The sequence below is a fragment of the Salmo salar genome, chromosome ssa18 (genome assembly GCF_905237065.1).
Source record: "Salmo salar chromosome ssa18, Ssal_v3.1, whole genome shotgun sequence".
Taxonomy (NCBI): domain Eukaryota; kingdom Metazoa; phylum Chordata; class Actinopteri; order Salmoniformes; family Salmonidae; genus Salmo; species Salmo salar.
The window spans coordinates 13,582,351-13,602,583 of record NC_059459.1 but is presented as its reverse complement, the minus strand read 5'-3'; the positions used below and the strand labels follow the sequence as shown (position 1 = coordinate 13,602,583).

Below are 20,233 nucleotides of genomic sequence, written 5' to 3'. Positions count from 1 at the left end.
GTTCTAATGTGGAAATGGTGTTCTTAAGCCACTTCTGGGCAGGACGATTGGCCCAGTGCATCTCTAAATGTCGTTCCAGTTGCACTTCGACAAGTGATACTGAGGTTGGCTCACGATGGTAGTATGGCAGGTCAACAAGACGTATGACCATATCTTGCGTAACTTCTTATGGCCTGGTCTGAAACAGGATGTCGTGTCTTACTGTAAATCCTATTATGTTTGCCAGTGGATGGGTAAACAGAACCAATCTGTATTGGTTGCACCTTTGCAGCCTTTTCCTGCTTTTGACAAACCTTTCAGCAGGGGTTCTGGTGGACTGTGTTGGTCCTTTGCCCAAAGCCAAGAGTGGTAAGTAGTTTCTCTTAACCATAATGTGTGCTGCCAATAGTTTCTAAGGCCATTCCACTGAGGAAAATCACAGCTCCCAGTACTGTTAAGGCCCTGGTGAAATTATTGTCAATGTTTGGACTTCCACAGGTAGTGCAGTCGGACCAAGGGTTGAATTTCAAGTCAAAGGTCTTCCAGCAAGTGCTACAACAGTTGGGTGTAATCCAATGCCCCTCTGCCTTCCACCTAGAATCTCAACGTGCTCTTGAGAGATTTCAGACTTTGAAGTCTATGTTGAGAGCTTACTGCTTTGAGTTTGAAAAAAATTGGGATGAAGGGGTCTCTCGTGCTGTGTGCAGCACCGGATGCTGTTGAGAAATCTCTCCGTTTTAGTCTGAATAAACTCGTGTTTGGACATCATGTCAGAGGTCCTTTGAGTTTGCTGAGTGATGCAGGGCGACACCTTAAAAACAAATCTGTTGGAGCACATTAGCATTTTCTGATACAGATAACACCACGCCTGTGAGTTTGCTAGTGAGAATCTGGAGAAGGCGCAAACTAAAATTAAAGTCTGGTATGATCGGAAGGCCCAAGACCGCACTTTCGACGTAGGTGACCAAGTCCTGGTTTTGTTGCCCGTTCTGGGGTCACCAGTGTGCAGGAACAAAACCCGGCTGTATCATGTCAACATGTTGAAACCATACTCCACCCGCTACAATCGGGCAGAGAAGTCGATGGAAACTGGTAGTGATGTTCTGCCTGTAGCCACTGCTGTCACCGATGACTACAGTCTTCCTCAAGAGTACGAGGAAAGCTCAATACACTCTGTGCTGGTTGAGTAACTCAGAGATTCTAGAAAATCTTGATGTCTTTTTGGCACACTTGAAAAGGCAACATTGTTGCACTGCTTTTAGAATACCAGGGTTTATTCTCAGATGTGCCACCCAGTCAAATGTACTAGAGTATAACATTGACATCGGGACCCCGATCAAACATGCCTATCGAGTGAAACCTAAAAAAGAGAGTGAAGCTCCGCAGGGAGGTGGAATTTCACAACATGGCAACAGTCCATGTAGTTTGCCCCGTATATTAGTACCTAAGGTGGATGTGTGTCTGCGGTTGTGTTCTGATTTTTGGAAACTCAAAGCCGTTACTAAGTTGGACTCATACCCTTTGCCCATGGTCGACAATTGTGGGGACTGTGTTGGTGCTGCTAAGTACGTTATCAAGTCCCTCTAACTGAGCGCACCAAAGAGTTGTCTGCTTTTGTCACTCCTGATGGTTTGTTTGCCTACCTTCATTTCCCGTTCGGGTTATGAAATGCCGGAGCCAAGTTTCAAAGGCTCATGCACATCGTGCTACATGCCCTAGAAAATGCTGACGCATATTTAGCACGATCTGGCCCCAACACCTTCAGAATAATGGGAGTCTGTTTGGGCGTTTCGCAGCTGCCAACCTGACAGTTAACCTGTCAAAGAGCAAAATTGGCTGAGCAACAGTCAAATATCTCTGAAAAGTGGTGGGGCAAGGGAAAGTCCGATCAGTCCTGGCAAAAGTGGAGGCCGTCAATGACTTTCCAGCACCAGCGCCGATTCTTGGGAATGGCTGTCTACTACCAAGCTTTTTGTACGAACTTTGTCCAGGTTGTTGCGCCACTTACAGATTTGACCGGTCCGAAAGTCATTTTCCGTTGGAGTCCAGACGGAACTCCAAATATCCTTTTGGTCTCTGCACCGCTGCTAGCTGCTCCGGTTTTCAATCGTCTGTTTGCTCTGTACACCAATGCCAGTGACATAGGCGAAGGGGCTGTGCTCCTACAGAAAGACAACGTTAAGCACCCTGTGGGGTACTTTTCAAAGAAATTCGCCTCATATCAAAAACTCTACTTGACTATCGAGAAAGATGCTCGCTTTGGTACTGGCTCTATAGCACTTCGCGGTTTATGTCTCTACACTTCCGAGGGTCTATACCGATCATAATCCTCTAGTTTTCCTGCAAAAGACAAGCTCCACGAACCACAGACTCCTTCGTTGGAGTTTCCCCTTGAAATCAGACACGTTCGTGGTAAGGACAACTTGGTTGCTGATTGTCTTTCAAGAGTGGAAGTCTAAGTTTTGTGTTTAGCCAGTATATGGCCTTGGCTCACAATTTATTTTGACTGCACGTTTTGGAGAGGACTTTTGTGTTGGTTTGGCTCGTTCCAAGGGGACGAGAGTTATAGAAGTGTACGTGAGTTTTTCAAAAACTTGAGTTTTAGCCAACTATATATAAAAATGCTTCTTGAAAAAAGATTGAAAATATATATATATATTTTTTATTACTTTGTCTTATATTTAATTGTTGACAGCCAGTAAACGTCATGTTGATATTGGAGAAGGCGATGCATAAGTTGTTTTTTTGTTGAAGGTGTTACAGGTTTTGTTTTTTCCATTTACATTTTGAGGTACCACGTTGGCACGTAGAGCGCACCGATTAGTGTCACCTCGTTAGTAAGTATGTGTTACAACTGTGCTGGCTTGTCCATCTCATTAGTCGGAAGGTGTTTCACCTGTGCTAGCCCAGGTGATATTTAATAGTGGCTGGCCCAGTGCTCCAGTTGGTTCTCGAGAGAGTGGGCATGAGAGCTGTTGGAAGTGCTTGACCGCGGTTTAGCTCTCCCTCTGCTTGTGATAAAAACAAATCCTTTTATCTTGTTCTCCCCTTTTGGTTTGCTCCACTTGCTTTTAGCTCCAAATTATAAATTAGTGTGGGTTTTTATTTTGGTTTACCCTAACCCAAATTTAGTAGGTGTCTTTTAGGACCCAGACTTGTTGCTAGTCAACTTTCGGTGGACAGCCCCATGAGTGTCTGACAACTCCTCCTATAACCCACCTGTTTCCGTTTTGTTTGTCAGTGATTTTCTTTGTTAGTTCCCTTTGTTGTGAGCAACATTGAGTTTGTCGTATGGGAACATAAGTGTGTGTGTGTGTACTCTGCAGTCCAAAAAATATTCAACATACTGTAAGTATGTTGTGGTTAAGCAGCCAATGGTTTCTGAAATTTGAAATATAGTCCTCATTCCCAGTAATGAACGTAATTAAAGATTTCAACACTTGAACTACAGTTAAATACAACTTTAGCATAATACAAGATAAACAAAATCCATCTTTATGTGGCATAACAGAGAGTAGGCTGAACTAGCAGGAGTGAGTGCATCCCTTCGGTTTGTGAGGTGTCAGACGTACTGAGCAGGTGGTAGTTGGAGTCCCTCTCGTACTTGAAGGTCAGTCTACCGTAGCTGACATGGTTCAGGTTCTTCAGCCACTCAAAGTAGGAGACTGTCACTCCACCAGCGTTCAGGTACATGTCCTGAATAACCAAAGAGATGGTGGACTAGTTTGCAAACACTAACATTACAGCTATGCTGTAACATACAGGCAATCAAGAGCTGCGAAGTCAAAGAGTAAGTTTCACCGAGACAGATTAAGCAACTATCTGCATAAAATTGACTTCTAAACAATAGTTTAAAATATAATTAATCCTCCATTCAAAAAAATAGAGTCAGACTCTGGAGACCAGAGGTATACAATCCAACTAATCAATGTTTAGGAACTCCTGGTCTTCACTGTAGATTTAAGTCAGAATCTGGCCCGTATCCACAAAGCGTCTGAGTAGGAGTGCTGATTTAGGATCACTTTTGCTTTTAAGTTCATAATGAATAAGAATGTAATTGTATGGACAGATCTCAGATCAGCACTCCTACTCCGAGATGCTTTGTGGATACGGGCCCTGGCCTTCTTCTAGGCCAAAATGTTTAGATCTGGGTCTGTGAAAACAGCCTTAAAAATATCTAGGTCTCCAGGACCAACACAATCTAATGGAACCTGTTACAAGTTGCGAAAAATTTAGAAAATATGAATATGCAATCTGAAATATGCATACAGCCTCTCACCGGAATCACCATGATATTCCTCTCCAGGAAGATCTTATCAGCGTCAGGGGTGGTGGGGCCATTGGCTCCTTCAGCAATGATCTGGAAAAACAAAAGACGATTTAAATACACTTTACATACCGAATTCAGCTTTCCACAAACACGTTTCTACTGTTAGTGAGGTTCAATAGAGTTCAGTGATGATTGTGTACATTTTATATAACTTTAGCCTGCAATAATGTGGATTCTCTGCACATTACTCAGTGTGTAATAAGAGTGACTGCTGGTCTGGACATGATTGTTGAACTTTGACCTTGGCCTTGATTTTGTGGGCGTTATTCCTGGTCAGTTGCTTCTCGCTGGCGGCGGGGATCAGGATGTCACAGTCGGCCTCCAGGATGCTGCCTTCGTATGGTGTGGAGTTGGGGAAGCCCACAATGGTGCCGTGTTGCTGGTGGGAAGAACGAGAGAGAAAGAGAATGAGACATACAGTAGACAATTACAGGACCAAAGTATATCCTTGGTCATGCACCTCAAATGGTTTGCCAGGTTGGCTGTACGGCTGTGGAAGACTGTACATCCCCTAGGTGGCACCCTTAGACCGTGCTTTCCACATGGCATGAAACAGCCAGAGAGAGATCAACCTGCAGGTTAGTGACTGTAGCTATGAGTTGTGTACTAACCAGCTTGTAGTCCTCCAGCTCCTTGGGATCGATGCCTTTGGGGTTCCAGATGTTTCCATCCATCTCTCCAACACCAACACACTTGGCCCCGAAACGGTGTAGGTAACGCATGGAGTGCATGCCAACATTACCGAAACCCTGGGAGAAGAGAAGGAAGAATGACATGTTTCAGAATAAAATAAGAACATAGGTTGGAACTGTTTTTGGCCTGAGTGCCTTGTAAGTCACATATTATTAAGCCTGTTCCGCTTGTATGTACCAAATGCACATTTATGTTTATGTTCTTGTTCATGAGTGTAATGTAGTGTCTTCCGGTCCAGTGGCTTTATGGATCACTTCTGATATTGATAACACATGGTGCAGCCTCCAATCAGTACAGCTTGTAATTAGCTGTAACACTGTGTTCTACTGTAGGAGGGAGGACAGTCCTCTGTACATCAACATTTAACAAGCTATGTCTGCTATTCAGTGATTATACCAACAGCGTGGCTGCCATCCTTTATAGTAGTCTCTAATGTTGCTACCTAAAAGAATGATATTTTTTATAAAATATTGCTTTTCCTTCTTAATGCATTTGAGCCAATCAGTTGCGTTGTGACAAGGTAGGGGTGGTATACAGAAGATAGCCCTATTTGGTAAAAGACCAAGTCCATATTATGGCAAAAACAGCTCAAATAAGCAAAGAGAAACAACAGTCCATCATTACTTCAAGACATGAATGTCAGTCTATTTGGAAAATTTCAAGAACTTTGAAGAAACTTTCAAGTGCAGTCGCAAAAACCATCAAAAGCGCTATGATGAAACTGGCTCTCATGAGGACCGCCACAGGAAATGAAGACCCAGAGTTGCCTCAGCTGGAAAGGATAAGTTAATTAGAGTTACCAGCCTCAGAAATTGCAGCCCAAATAAGTGCTTCACAGAGTTCAAGTAACAGACATCTCAACATCAACTGTTCAGAGGAGACTGCATGAATCAGGCCTTCGTGGTCGAATTTCTACAAAGAAACCACTACTACAGAAACCAATAAGAAGAAGAGACTTGCTTGGGCCAAGAAACCCGATCAATGGACATTGGACCGGTGGAAATCTGTCCTTTGGTCTGATGAGTTCAAATTCGAGATTTTTTTGTTCCAACCGCCGTGTCTTTGTGAGACGCAGAGTAGGTGAACGGATGATCTCCGCATGTGTGGTTCCCACCGTGAAGCATGGAGGTAAGGCACGCATTCAAGGCACTTATTCTGCAGCGATACGCCATCCCATCTGGTTTGCGCCTAATGGGACTATCATTTGTTTTTCAACAGGACAATGACCCAAAACACACCTCCAGGCTGTTTACGGGATATTGGACCAAGAAGGAGAGTGATGGAGTGCTGCATCAGACGACCTGGCCTCCACAATAGCCCGACTTCAACCCAATTGAGATGGTTTGGAATGAGTTGGACCGCAGAGTGAAGGGAAAGCACCCAACAAGTGCTCAGCATATGTGGGAACTCCTTCAAGACTATTGAAAAAGCATTCCAGGTGTAGCCGGTTGAGAGAATTCCAAGAGTGTGCAAATCTGTCATAAAGGCAAAGGGTGGCTACTTTAATTAATCTAAAATGTATATTTTGATTTGTTTAACAATTTAGTTACTACATGATTCCATATGTGTAATTTCGTAGTTTTGATGTCTTCACTAATATTCTACAATGTAGAAAATAGTACAAATAAAGAAAAACCCTTGAATGAGTAAGTGTGTCCAAACTTTTGACTGGTACTGTACCTTTTACTATAATGCCACCCCATACACTGTAAAGTGCTTTGAGACCTGATGAAAGTAAATCAAATGCCATTCCTAATCAATAAGTGCTGTGTCTGTGTACCTGGATGACAAAGGTCTTGTCGGTGAAGCCAGGGCTCAGGCCCAGCTGGCTCATGTAGGCCGCCTCGTTGATGAAGTTCTCGATGCCGTGGAATACTCCTCGCCCGGTGGCCGAGATCCTTCCGTGGATGCCACCCTGGCTGATGGGCTTACCAGTCACACAGGCATGAGCGTTGATGTCCTGGACACAGAGGAGAGGAACATGTGGATAGTTAGTGGTGGAATTAGCAACTTCACATAAGCCAATAAAAGAAGCGGACGGCCATTTTATTTTAAGTATTTTTGCAACCTTGTAAGAGGCACACTGGATGGTGATCGACACATTTTGTGACGTACCAGAGACAAATCATCCGAGGGATAAAGATAAGGCTCTAGCGAGACTCTTTACAATAATAACATCAATATATCCCAGAAACGAGTCTATTTGGAAGACTATGCCAAACAAAGTCCCAACATGAGGCCTGCATGGACACAGCACTGTCCTCAAACTGTGATAAGCTTAATCCTAGACAGGACAAGAGCAGGTCTCTGTAGTTCTATGACAACGCTATAGGGTAGAAGTTCTAGTGTACAGTTGAAATGCTTTACTTTTGGAGTGCTCCCTGGCCACCTCCCTGGGAATCAACAAAACATATAAGCATCATACAGCAAGAGACAGTTAAACTTAATGGAATCTAGAGCTTTGTCTTTCAGTAGACTTGGAACAATATCCTAAGGATGGGAAAATAAGGGTCATATAAAAGGCCAGCAGAACTTTGTGCAAAAACTCAAATCTTCAAAAGGGACAAAGGGAGAAGAAAAACAAAAAAACAATGACATACCGGAAATATTTACTCAGCAAAGTCAATAAGGATGGCTAGTGTACACACAGAATAATGACAAGTTATCACTTGACTACTAGCTACTGTACATCGTTTTGTGTACAGTCATGTAACATAGTTGCTTGGTTATAAGGTTGATAAGACATGAACAGATTTCATGGTGATAAAAGATACCAAGCAGAGGAAGAGCTGAGAAAGTTATCTATTACATTTTCCTTCATTTAAGTGGTTTATGATAATTGTTCAAAGCTGTTTAGCTTAGTTGACAGGAAGTGCTAGGGGGAAACACCATGTCTATTGTGGGAGAGGGCAGTGAGTTTATACAGGGAACACGTACATGGTGGCCCATGGTGTTGGCATAGGTGTCAGCAATCCAGGACATTTCCCTCTCTCCCGTGCTCATATCAGGGGCAGGGACATCAATGCCAGGTCCTGACAGGGGAAAGAAGAGAGGTTAAAGTGAACTTCTAGGATAACAAAAAATGCCTTAGTAAAGAAGAAACAAACAATACACCAACAACAAACTCATACTGAAACGCATGTAGACCCATCTAAATATGTTGGTGTGAAACAGTAGTACAGTATTTAGATAGAGGCACTCATGGCCCACTTTGAAGCTATTGCAGTGTACTGTAGGTAGTCTAGTCACATGACGTGTAACCAAGACATGTCGCTATATAAACAGTCCCCTCATCCCCCTATGGAAGAATGTTCCTGGAATGCCTTTTAATAACTGGCTTCCTCTGACCTTCCTGATTTAGTGATCACGTGGACGACATTTACAGCTTTGAATAACAAAAGAGACATAAAGAGTGCCATTCTTGCCTTTTTAAACGCTGGACTTGTCAGGCTAGAAACCCCCTACGAAAGCCTGAAGTCAGGTCACAGGTACTCCATACTTTGAAAGCATAAAATAACTCTTAAAACAAGCGGAAGTCCTTGGGAATGATAGGTCATTGTTACAAAGAACGTGAAGTTAAAGGGAACTGCTTATTTAATTCTAACGTCCCTCAAAAATATTTGGTGTATTATTTCGTCTTAGATTTTTTTTCTGGTGTACAGTTTTCCCTTGTCAAGCCTTCTGTTTAACTCCTCTCTCATCATGGTTATTTACGTTTGTGCTGCGCCGCGGGCTCATGAAACCCCCCCTCCCCTCCCCCACTACAGGGGACCATGTATTCATGCGGACATACACATTACCGCCAGACATTTTCACCGCCAGCCTTCAGTGTTCCCCTGATCACAGACACTACTCACCAATAAAACCCTTCTTGGCCAGCTCAATGGTGAATCTCCTGGTGATTTTCTCCAGTTCATTGTCCTGCAGGCAGAGCATTACAGTATGATAAATGGCATTGAATATTTCACTGGCAGTAAAGTCAGACCAAATAAGTAAAGGCTCTTCTTTATCAGCACAAAAACATCCTGCTTTGTGATAGAATAGGATTCTCAAATATTGAGATGCAACATCAGCTTCAGGTAGGTTAATACTAATGTCAAAGCTGGATTACTTGAATTTATTCAATGAACACTGAAGGTGAAAGACTCATCTACCTGGCTCAAGGACTATAAGTTTGGCTCAGGAGGAGCAAGGGACAAAAGAAAACCTCCTGCTCTTTCAGAGCCAGCAGCCCAGCAGATAGATAAGGGGTAAATGTCCCGGTCATGATGTTTACCAGCTGATGGCTCAGCAGTTCTCCCCCAGAGCAGAGCTGCCGATGCTTAATAACAACACAGGGCAGGTCAGCGCTAGGCTGGCTACAGGAAGTGGTGTGAGAGCCCACTGACTAACAGCTTCCTGTGCAGAGCTCTATGGAACACTAAATGTGGCTTTCAGGAATGGTGTGATCTTTTAATTTAGATAAGGTATTCAACATCTTAATAACGTGTGCTATAATATGTACAATATGCACTTAATTACGTTCTTATTCGCAAATTTAAATAACTTAAGTGCAGGTCATGCATATTTTCTATTTTTGAGAAACATAGACAAAATCATTTTCTATGGCTCCTTCTTCCCTATCAGTAGTAATCTCAGCTAACTCTGGGGTCAAAGTTGAAGATAGAGATTCTCATCCTTGTTCCGATCACTGCTAAAACAAACACTCCAATGAATGGTCACATAATAGGGCATCCTGCAGCCTTCCTACATGGCATACACTGGCTGAATCAACATTGTTTCAATGCAATTTGTCAACGTATTGTGACGCAGAATCAACGTGGAAAATACATTGGATTTGAAAGAAAGTCATCATCCAGTTGTTTTCATCTAATTGCACCCAGCATTGTAAACATTGAAATTAGGGTAAAACTTCAACTTAAATACATCAACTTAACCAGAAATATATGTTGAAATTCCACGTAAAAATTGTACTCTTTTTAATCCTATATTCAATATATTATGGTTGAAATTATGTTGAACTTCATATTTGATTAGACATATTATTTGACCTTGTTTCAATGTTGATAGAATGGTATGTTTGAATCAACGTAATTGTTTAAACATCATGCTATCAACCTAAGTGATGTGGTATATTGAATTAAATGTGAAGCCACAGTAACAATTTCTGCCTGAACATTGAGGGACTCCTACTGGTACATGATGGGGTAATGCACTTCAATGAGAACTAGTTTACCATCCAGATGTCTAACTATGTACCCTGCCTAGCGTTGTAAACAAGCTGTGTTCGTTTCAGCTGAGCTATCATGTCAACACATTTAGACATTGACCAGCTTCCATACTCATTTGAGTAGACTACTTAAATAACATTGAATAGTTGAAAGTAACTAACTTTTCTTACAAAAGCTGTATGTTAAAAGTAAATTCTGAGTGAGGTTGGGTTTATCTTAGGGCTTGGAATTGCGACATTATCATGATACTTAGGTGCCAATACAATATGTATGGCAATGCTCACGATTCTACAGTATATGTATTGATACTGTGATTTTATTGCGATTCGATGTTCCAAACATATTGCTCAGCATATGTCTGCTGCAGAGGGACAAGCGAGAGCAATGAGAAAACAAGTTTTGATCAGTTATGGAAATAAGTGTTGAAAACAAAATTGTCTTCCTATTTTAAAAGAAAAAAGGAGAACAAGCTATGCAGATAGCACATAAATATTGTGATAGTCAAAATTAATATTCCGATATGTATGCTGCATGGACATTCGATTTGCCCAGAGAACACCATCATTTCAATGTGAAGCTAGGTGTACTATCCTTTATCTAAGGTTGATTGGAAGTTAGGTTACCACTAGCCCTATAAATAGCATGCCAAATAGATGATTAGACAACTTTTACCTTGCCCTTATTGATGTCTTTAACATACATTATATACACCTGCTCTTTCCATGACAGACTGACCAGGTGAAAGCTACAGTATGATCCCCTATTGATGTCACTTGTTAAATCCACTTCAATCAGTGTAGATGAAAGGGGGGGGGGTTAAAGAAGGGTTTTTTAAGCCTTGAGACAATTGAGACATGTATTGTGTATATGTGCTATTCAGAGGGTGAATGGGCAAGACAAAAGATTGAAGTGCCTTTGAACGGGGTATGGTAGTAGGTGCCAGGTGCACCGGTTTGTGTCAAGAACTGCAACGCTGCTGGGTTTTTCACATTCAACAGTTTCCCGTGTGTATCAAGAATGGTCCATCACCCAAAGGACATCCAGCCAACTTGACAATTTTGGGAAGCAATAGACTCAACATGAGCCAGCATCCCCGTGGAATGCTTTGGACACCTTCGAGTCCATGCCCTGACAAAATTAGGCTATTCTGAGGGCAAAGGGGAGGGTGCAACTCAATATTAGGAAGATGTTCGGTATACTCAGTGTATACAGTGCATTTGGAAAGTATTCAGAGCCCTTGACTTACGTTACAGCCTTATTCTAAAATGTATTTAAAAAAATTCTTCCATCAATCTACACAAAATACCCCATAATGGCAAAGCGAAAACAGGTTTAGAATTTTTAGCACATTTATAAAAATGTAAAACAGAAATGTCTTATTTGTGACCCGATTCAGGAAACTAGGCGTATATCGCAAGTCACAACTTCACAAAAGAGCCGTTTGAACGTAAAAAAAGTGTTTTTTTGGCAGAAATGCCTTCTCGAACATGTGAACTTTCATGTGCCTTAATATCAAACTTATATGCCATCTGTAAATACGAATAAAACTTCAATTACGAGCCTAGTTGGTTTAGCCACAGAAAGAGACCACAACCTTCCCGCTAGCCATGATTGGCTGAGATAATGAGTGGGCTGGACATGCCGAGAGATGAGTTAGGATTGGTCTGCGGTGTTGCATCTTGTGTCTAAAATGAGCTGCATGTTATGCGTAGATAATCCTTTCTATTGCCGTTTTCGAAAGATATAACATTAGCCATGGAGAACTGCAAATATGTTGCTACTGCTAAACATGTATGTCCTGAATGTATCAGGCGCTATCAACAAACGTCAGTGGGAAAAAGTTGTGATGGACTACTTTCTTGAGGACGATCGTGTCATGCGGACTCTCTGACTGAAAATTAATCAGACGATGAGGAAATCCCTGATTTAGGTAAAAACATTTTTAGTGATGTTCTCTCAGAATGCCATTTCGTATTGCTTGTTATAGCCTAATGTTAGCAAGCTAACATTGAACCTACTTGGTTAACTTTAGCTAGCTATGACAATCAGGTTTGTATTGCTAGTTAAAGCTTGCTGTTAGCTAGACAGCTGACGTTAGATGGATGGCTAGCTATTGAACATTACGTGTATGAACTGTGTGTAGTGATGTTCTCAGAATGCCATTTCGCAACCATTGTATAATAATGCTAAAATATTTGTATCTGGAATTTGTCTTTCAGCAGAACACGCCTGACTCTCCTCCACCAGTCAAACAAGGAGAATGGTCTAATGCCTCCCATCAAAAACAGAGCTGGCCCAAGCAAGCACAGGTTACACCTGAAGCATGAGGACTTGCAGCGAGTGAACTTCAACAACTACGCAGAGGATAATGCAATAGTATCACCAGGACGCCACCCAGGACACAAACACTTTGGTGGAAAGCTGCTGTCATCCCATGTGACAAAAGCAGCAGCAGCATCTCTTGCTTGTTCAGTGAGCGGTGACAAAGAGGCTATAGACATCACATGCCCTGCACCAAAGTCAAGGGCAGGACGGAATATAGATTCCCTTGTTCTTGCGCGGGTCGGACAGACCAGTCATCAGCACTAGCTGCAGTGCATCTATGTAAATGACTCTCTCCTAACACGTGCCATACGTTGCTGCTATTTTTTTATCCTGCTGCTCAGCCACTTTACCCCTGATTGTATGCATATAACTACCTCGATCACTATCGTTATTGATATTGTACTTGTACATACTGTATATTATTTTATTTATAATTGACACTATTTCTAATATTGCTACTCTGCAAGTAACCATTTGGCTGTACCGTTTTACACCTTCTGTAGAGACCCAGCCACTTATCAATATTCATTTTATATATATATAAATATATATATGAATATTTTGCTGTGTGTGGTTGTAACATACAGTACCACAACAATATCATGTGACCGTATCAAGTGTCCACCACATAAATATGGCACATGCATCTGTTTATGTACTGTACATATGCACCTCACTCAGGTTTCAACTCAGGTTGCATGGCCTTATCACATAGTATTCCATACTTAAGTTAAGTGCATGTGTAACAGTATATAAAGTATGCTAAAATACTGGTGTGAAGGCATTTGGGCAGTGGTGTAAAGTACTTCAGTAAAAGTACTTTAAAGTACTACTTAAGGAGCTGTACATTACTTTACTATTTATATTTTTGGAACTTTTACTTCACTACATTCCAAAATAAAAGAATGTACTTTACACTCCATACATTTTCCCTGACTCCATACATTTTCCCTGACACCCAAAAGTACTCATTACATTTTGAAAGGAAAACTGTTCAATTCACACCCTTATCAAGAGAACATCCCTACTGCACTTGATCTGGCAGACTCACTAAACACAAATTCTTTGTTTGAAAAATGATGTTGGAGTGTGCCCCTGGCTATCCATACATTTTTTTTTTTTTAACTTTTTTTAAAATGGGCGTCTGGTTTAATATAAGGAATTTCAAATGATTTATACTTTTACTTTTGATACTTAAGTACATTTTAGTAATTCCATTTACTTGCGATACTTTATTTTTTAAAACCAAATACTTTGACTTTTACTCAAGTAGTATTTTCCTGGGTGACTTACCTTAATAGAAAATGACTGAAGTAAAAGTATCTTTACATTTACTCAAGTATGACAATTTAGTACCTTTTCCATCACTGGATGTGGCTGAGGTATTAGCATTTCTTTCACATGACCCATCAATTTAAACAAGTGTGTCTGGGGAAGCATCTAATCTTTATATCATCTGGACACTGTTTACCTGGAATCTTTCCTTATTGCTACTACCACTTTTAGTCTTAATGTTTACTACACTACTCACTGTTTAGCACCTGGCCTCACATGTGAATCCTGAAAGAGATGGGTGGGGCTGGCTTAAGAGGGAGTGAACAATGCTGAATGGGTGTAGACAAAGGAGAGCTCTCCAGTAGGTACCAAAACATTCAAAGGCCCTTTTCTCAAAAGTGAGTTTACAAATGTATCAACATTCAAAGCAGAATTACTTTCCCATTGTTCCTTAAACATGCAGTGTATGACATACCATTTTGTAGCTATGTGTCTCTACTTTTTACCAATGTAAAAAAAACGATTTCAAATGTTGCTACATAAGACCGAATCCAGGTGGTGAGTCACATTTACTAAGTATTCAGACCTTTTGCTACGAGACTTGAAATTGAGCTCATGTGCATTCTGTTTACATTTATCATCCTTGAGATGTTTCTACAACTTGGAGTCCACCTGTGGTCAATTGATTGGGCATGCTGTGGAAAGGCAGGAACCTGTCTATATAAAAAGTCCCACAGTTGACAGAAACAAGATTCTCTGGTCTGATAAAACCAAGACTGAACTCTTTGGCCTGAATGCCAAGCATCATGTCTGCAGGAAACCTGGCACCATCCCTACGGTAAAGCATGGTGGTGGCAGCATCATGCTGTGTGGATGTTTTTCAGATGCAGGGACTGGGAGACTAGTCAGGATCAAGGGAAAGATAAATGGAGCAAACTACAGAGAGATCCTTGATGAAAACCTGCTCCGGAGCGCTCAGGACCTCAGACTGGGGCGAAGGGTCACCTTCCAACAGGTCAACAACCCCAAGCACACAGCATAGACAATGCAGGAGTGGCGGACTTCAACCCGATCGAACATCTCTGGAAAGACCAAACACCAGATACTTTCCGTATCTATGTGGAATTTTCAACACAATTTCTACGTATACATACAGTACCAGTCAAAAGTTGACACACCTACTCAAAGGTTTCTCTGTAGTTTTACTATATTGTAGAATAGTGAAGACATCAAAACTGTGAAATAACACATATGGAATCATGTAATAATCTAAAAAGTGTTCAATAAATCAAAATATATTTGATATATTTGAAATTCTTCAACGTAGCTACCCTTTGTCTTGAGTTCATCTGCAGCTGCCATGGTTACCCAGTATGGCTGGCTGAGCTACATATCTGATTGGCTGCCTTACATGAAAGGCGGTGCAACCAAGGTTTGAGGTTGGGTGATTGTGGAGGCCAGGTCATCTTATGCAGCAGTCCATCGCTCTCCTTCTTGGTCAAATAGCCCTTACACAGCCTGGAGGTGTGTTAGGTTATTGTCCTGTTGAAAAACAAAATGATAGTCCCACTAAGCGCAACCCAGATGGGATGGCTTATCGCTGCAGAATTCTGTGGTAGCCATGCTGGTTAAGTGTGCCTTGAATTCTAAATAAATCACAAACAGTGTCACCTGCAAAGCACCCCCACACCATCACACCTCCTCCTCCATGCTTCACGGTGGGAACCACACATGCAGAGATCATCCGTTCCCCTACTCTGCGTCTCACAAAGACTTGGCGGTTAGAAACAAAAATTTCAAATTCGGACTCATCAGACCAAAGGACAGATTTCCACCAGTCTAATGTCCATTGCTCGTGTTTTTTTTTCTTATTGGTGCCCTTTAGTAGTGGTTTATTTGCAGCAATTTGACCATAAAGGCCTGATTCACGCAGTCTCCTCTGAGCAGTTGATGTTGAGATGTGTCTGTTACATGAACTCTGTAAAGCAGTTATTTGTGCAGCAATTTCTGAGGCTGGTAACTCTAATGAACTTATCCTCTGTACAACCAGAGAACATTTTTAAAATAAACTAGACCAACTTTACTCCACACACAGAGATGCATACAAAGCTCTCCCCTGCCCTCCATTTGGCAAATCTGACCATAATTCTATCCTCCTGATTCCTGCTTAGAAGCAAAAACTAAAGCTGTGACTCGCTCAATATGGAAGTGGTCAGATGACACGGATGCTATGTTACAGGACTGTTTTGCTAGCACAGACTGGAATATGTTCCTGGGATTCATCCAATGTCATTGAGGAGTATACCACCTCAGTCATCGGCTTCATCAATAAGTGCATCAACGACGTCCCCCCCCCCAGTGACCGTATGTACATATCCCAACCAGAAGCCATGGATTACAGGCAACATCCGCATCGAGCTAAAGGCGAGAGCTGCCGCTGTCAAGGAACGGGACACAAATCTGGACGCTTATAAGAAATCCCGTTATGCCCTCAGATGAACCATCAAACAAGCAAAGCGTCAATTACAGGATTAAGGTTGAATCCGACAAACCAGCTCTGATGCTTGTCGGATGTGGCAGGGCTTAAACTATTTCGGACTACAAAGGGAAACCCAGATGTGAGCTGCCCAGTGACGGGAGCCTATCAGATGAGCTAAATGCCTTTTATGCTCGCTTCGAGGCAAGCAACGCTGAAGCATGCACGAGACACCAGCTGGTCTGGACGACTGTGTGATAATGCTCTCGGTAGCCGAACAAGTCAACATTCACAAAGCCGCGGGGCCAGACGGATTACCAAGACGTGTACTCAAAGCATGCGCAGACCAACTGGCAAGTGTCATTTTCAACCTCTCCCTGACCGAGTCTTTAATACCTACATGTTTGTGTGCCCAAGAAAGTGAAGGTAACATGCCTAAATTATTACGGCCTAGTAGCACTCACGTCGGTAGCCATGAAGTGCTTTGAAAGGCTGGTCATGGCTCACATCAACAGCATCCTCCCGGATACCCTAGACCCACTCCAATTCGCATACCGCCCCAACAGATCCACATATGACGCAATCTCAATCCACACTGCCCTTTCCCACCTGGACAAAAGGAACACCTAAGTGAGAATGCTGTTCATTGACTACAGCTCTGCATTCAACACCATAGTGCCCATGATGCTCATCACTAAGCTAAGGACCCTAGGACTAAGCACCTCCCTCTGCAACTGGATTCTGGATTTCCTGACGGACCACCCCCAGGTGGTAAGGGTAGGCAACACCACATCTGCCATGCTGATCCTCAACACTGGGGCCCCTTAGGGATGTGTACTTAGTCCCCTCCTGTACTCCCTGTACACCCACGACTGCGTGGCCAAAAACGACTCCAACACCATCATTAAGTTTGCTGATGACACAACAGTGGTAGGCCTTATCACCGACAATGATGAGTCTATAGGGAGGAGGTCAGAAACCTGGCAGTGTGGTCCCAGGACAACAACCTCTACCTCAATGTGAACAAGACAAAAAATCTGACCGTGGACTACAGGAAAAGGCGGGCCCGAACAGGCCCCCATTAACATCAACGGGGCTGTAGTGTAGCGGGTCGAGAGTTAAGTTCCTTGGTGTACACATCACCAACGAACTATCATGGTCCAAACACACCAAGACAGTCGTGAAGAAAGCCCAACATTTTTTCCACCTCGGGAGACTGAAAAGACTTGGCATGGGTCTCCAGATCCTCATAGGTTCTACAGCTTCACCATCGAGAACATCCTGACCGATTGCATCACCGCCTGGTATGGCAACTGCTCTGCATCTGACCATAAGGCGCTACAGAGGGTAGTGCGTACGGCCCAGTACATCACTGGGGCCAAGCTTCCTGCCATCCAGGACCTATCTACTAGGCAGTGTCAGAGGAAAGCCCCAAAAATTGTCAGAGACTCCAGTCACCCAAATCATAGACGGTTTTCTCTGCTATCGCACGGCTAGCGGTACTGGAGTGCCAAGTCTAGGACCAAAAGGCTCCTTAACAGCTTCTACCCCCAAGCCATAAGACTGCTGAACAATTAATAAAATCGCCACTGAACAATTTACATTGACCCCCCCTTTTTGTACACTGATGCTACTCGCTGTTTACTATCTATGCATAGTCACGTCACCCCTACCTACTGTAGATGTACAAAATACCTCTAACCTATACCCCCCACACATTGACTCGGTACCCCCTGTATGTAGCCTCGTTATTGTTATTTTATTGTGTTACTTTTTATTTTGTTTATTTGGTAAATATTTTCATAACTCTTTCTTTAACTGTACTGTTGGTTAAGGGCTTGTAAGTAAGCATTTTCATGGTAAGATCTACACATGTGAGAAATAACTTTTTGATTTAAACTTACCAAATAGGGCTATCTTCTGTATACCACCCCTACCATCTCACAACACAACTGATTGGCTCAAACGCATTAAGGAAAGAAATTCCACAAATTAACAAGGCACACCTTTTAATTGAAATGCATTCCAGGTGACTACCTCGTGAAGCTGGTTGAGAGAATGCCAAGAGGTGTGCAAAGCTGTAATCAAGGCAAAGGGTGGCTACTTTGAAGAATCTCAAATATATATTCATTTGTTTAACACTTTTTTGGTTACTACATGATTCCATATGTGTTATTACATAGTTTTGATGTCTTCGCTATTGTGCTACAATGTAGAAAATAGTAAAAATAAAGAAAACTCCTGGAATGAGTAGGTGTCCAAACCTTTGACTGGTAATGTAGATCTCATGATTAGGTTGAAATTAAATTGATTTAACAACCTGTTAGTCAGGTTAAGTCAATTAATTGAAGATAAAGTTTTACCCTAATTTCAATGTTTACAAAGCAGGTTGAAATTAGATAAAAATGTGATTACTTTTTTCAAATCAAATGTATTTTCCACGTTGATTCCATGTCAATGCATTGAAACAAACAGTGTGTGCCCAATGGTTATTATCTATGCACTAGGGGTAAAATACATCACAATAGACCTAGTGTGACGAAAATTACATGCCTTGACAGCACTCTTATCACCACTGGTTTAGATGACTTGGTAATGTGAGCCTGTATGATAAGCTCTGAGTCACAGATAAACAAGTTCAAAATAAAATAGAAACTAACTTTGTTGTCTATTGAGAAACTGCTTTGTACATAGAAAGGGAACACACCCTAAAGCTAATGAAAAGTGCCATGTGACTGGGAGAATGGGATGAAAGGACATCAACAATTTCTTAAGATACTCTGGCGTATCCCGAAACAAACTAATACCTACAGTGTAATTCTTTACGTTGATCTTCACTCCAGCTTTGGCTCCTCCAAATGGCACATCTGAAGGAATTTAAAATGGACGGGGTTACATCAGAAAAAACACAACAGGCTATATAAACATGTCTGGAGCCCCTATGTCTCGAAGATATAGGCTAGGTGTGTAAAAGCCCTTACCTACGACAGCACATTTGTATGTCATCAGCGAGGCCAGGGCTTTCACCTCATCGACCGACACCTCTGTGCTGTAGCGGATACCTGAAACATACAACAGGGCAGTGTTAGTGGTATGAAACCTGTGATATCAGACTTGGCTGAAAAAAGTAATGTTTTCCCATTTTCATTCTCTAGCTAGAGTAGGTGTGTATGAGAATATTAGGAAAATGGTATACCAGCACCTTATACATGATGAAAACAATACGCCTATAAGTTGCTGTACAATAAAACAATGTGTACACTATCCACTTTTTAAAACCAGAGAGCCCACTTCTCCATTAACTTAATCTCCATTTCATACTAGGCCTCTCGTAGTTATTGCAGGTAGTCAGTTTTAACCAAGATGGAGCCGACCGAGAGGGCTGCCTCGCTTCTAGTCCTTCCAAGCATTTCGCTACACTCGCAAGAACATCTAATAACCATGTGTATAAGACCAATAACATTTGATTTGATTACTGCACAAAATGGTTGCCGTTACCCAGTGTCAGTCACAGTAGGTAAAATTTCCTTTCGTAGGATAGCCGGAAGCAAAGTCATTAGCTGTCGGGTGATTGGTTGAGGCTTCTTGGGTGTTGGACATCACTCAGCCTTTTGCGGACAATTTCTCTCCCCCCGGATCTAAAACCAGTAGTAACCACCAACTTCAATGACAGTGATCTTAAAATTAAAAGACATCAAATATTCCCGCAGGGTTTGAGTCACCTCAGCCGCTTTCTGCATCTAGACTCGGGAGCTCATTGGCATAGACATGTCACATAGGCTCCAGGAGCTGGTTAGATATGATTCCACCATGGGCAACAACTGGCTGCTAGTTAGTTTTCACCAACACATGTTCAACTCATAGCTAGTTTATCCAGTGACCACCGCATTTAGAAGGATAGCTACTGACTGAAATGTAGCTAGC

The 20,233-nt window shown here is 42.1% G+C and overlaps 1 protein-coding gene across 1 annotated transcript in view; it reads right to left on the bottom strand.

Annotated features, from left to right (window-relative positions):
• glud1 (glutamate dehydrogenase 1) overlaps positions 1-20,233 on the bottom strand; it is a 50,580-nt gene that overhangs the window by 19,981 nt on the left and 10,366 nt on the right. Inside the window, 9 exon segments of the mRNA NM_001123553.1 lie at positions 3,552-3,675; positions 4,259-4,339; positions 4,551-4,688; positions 4,921-5,058; positions 6,783-6,962; positions 7,940-8,034; positions 8,860-8,923; positions 19,121-19,176; positions 19,291-19,371. Coding sequence (NP_001117025.1) covers positions 3,552-3,675; positions 4,259-4,339; positions 4,551-4,688; positions 4,921-5,058; positions 6,783-6,962; positions 7,940-8,034; positions 8,860-8,923; positions 19,121-19,176; positions 19,291-19,371 — 957 coding nt within the window.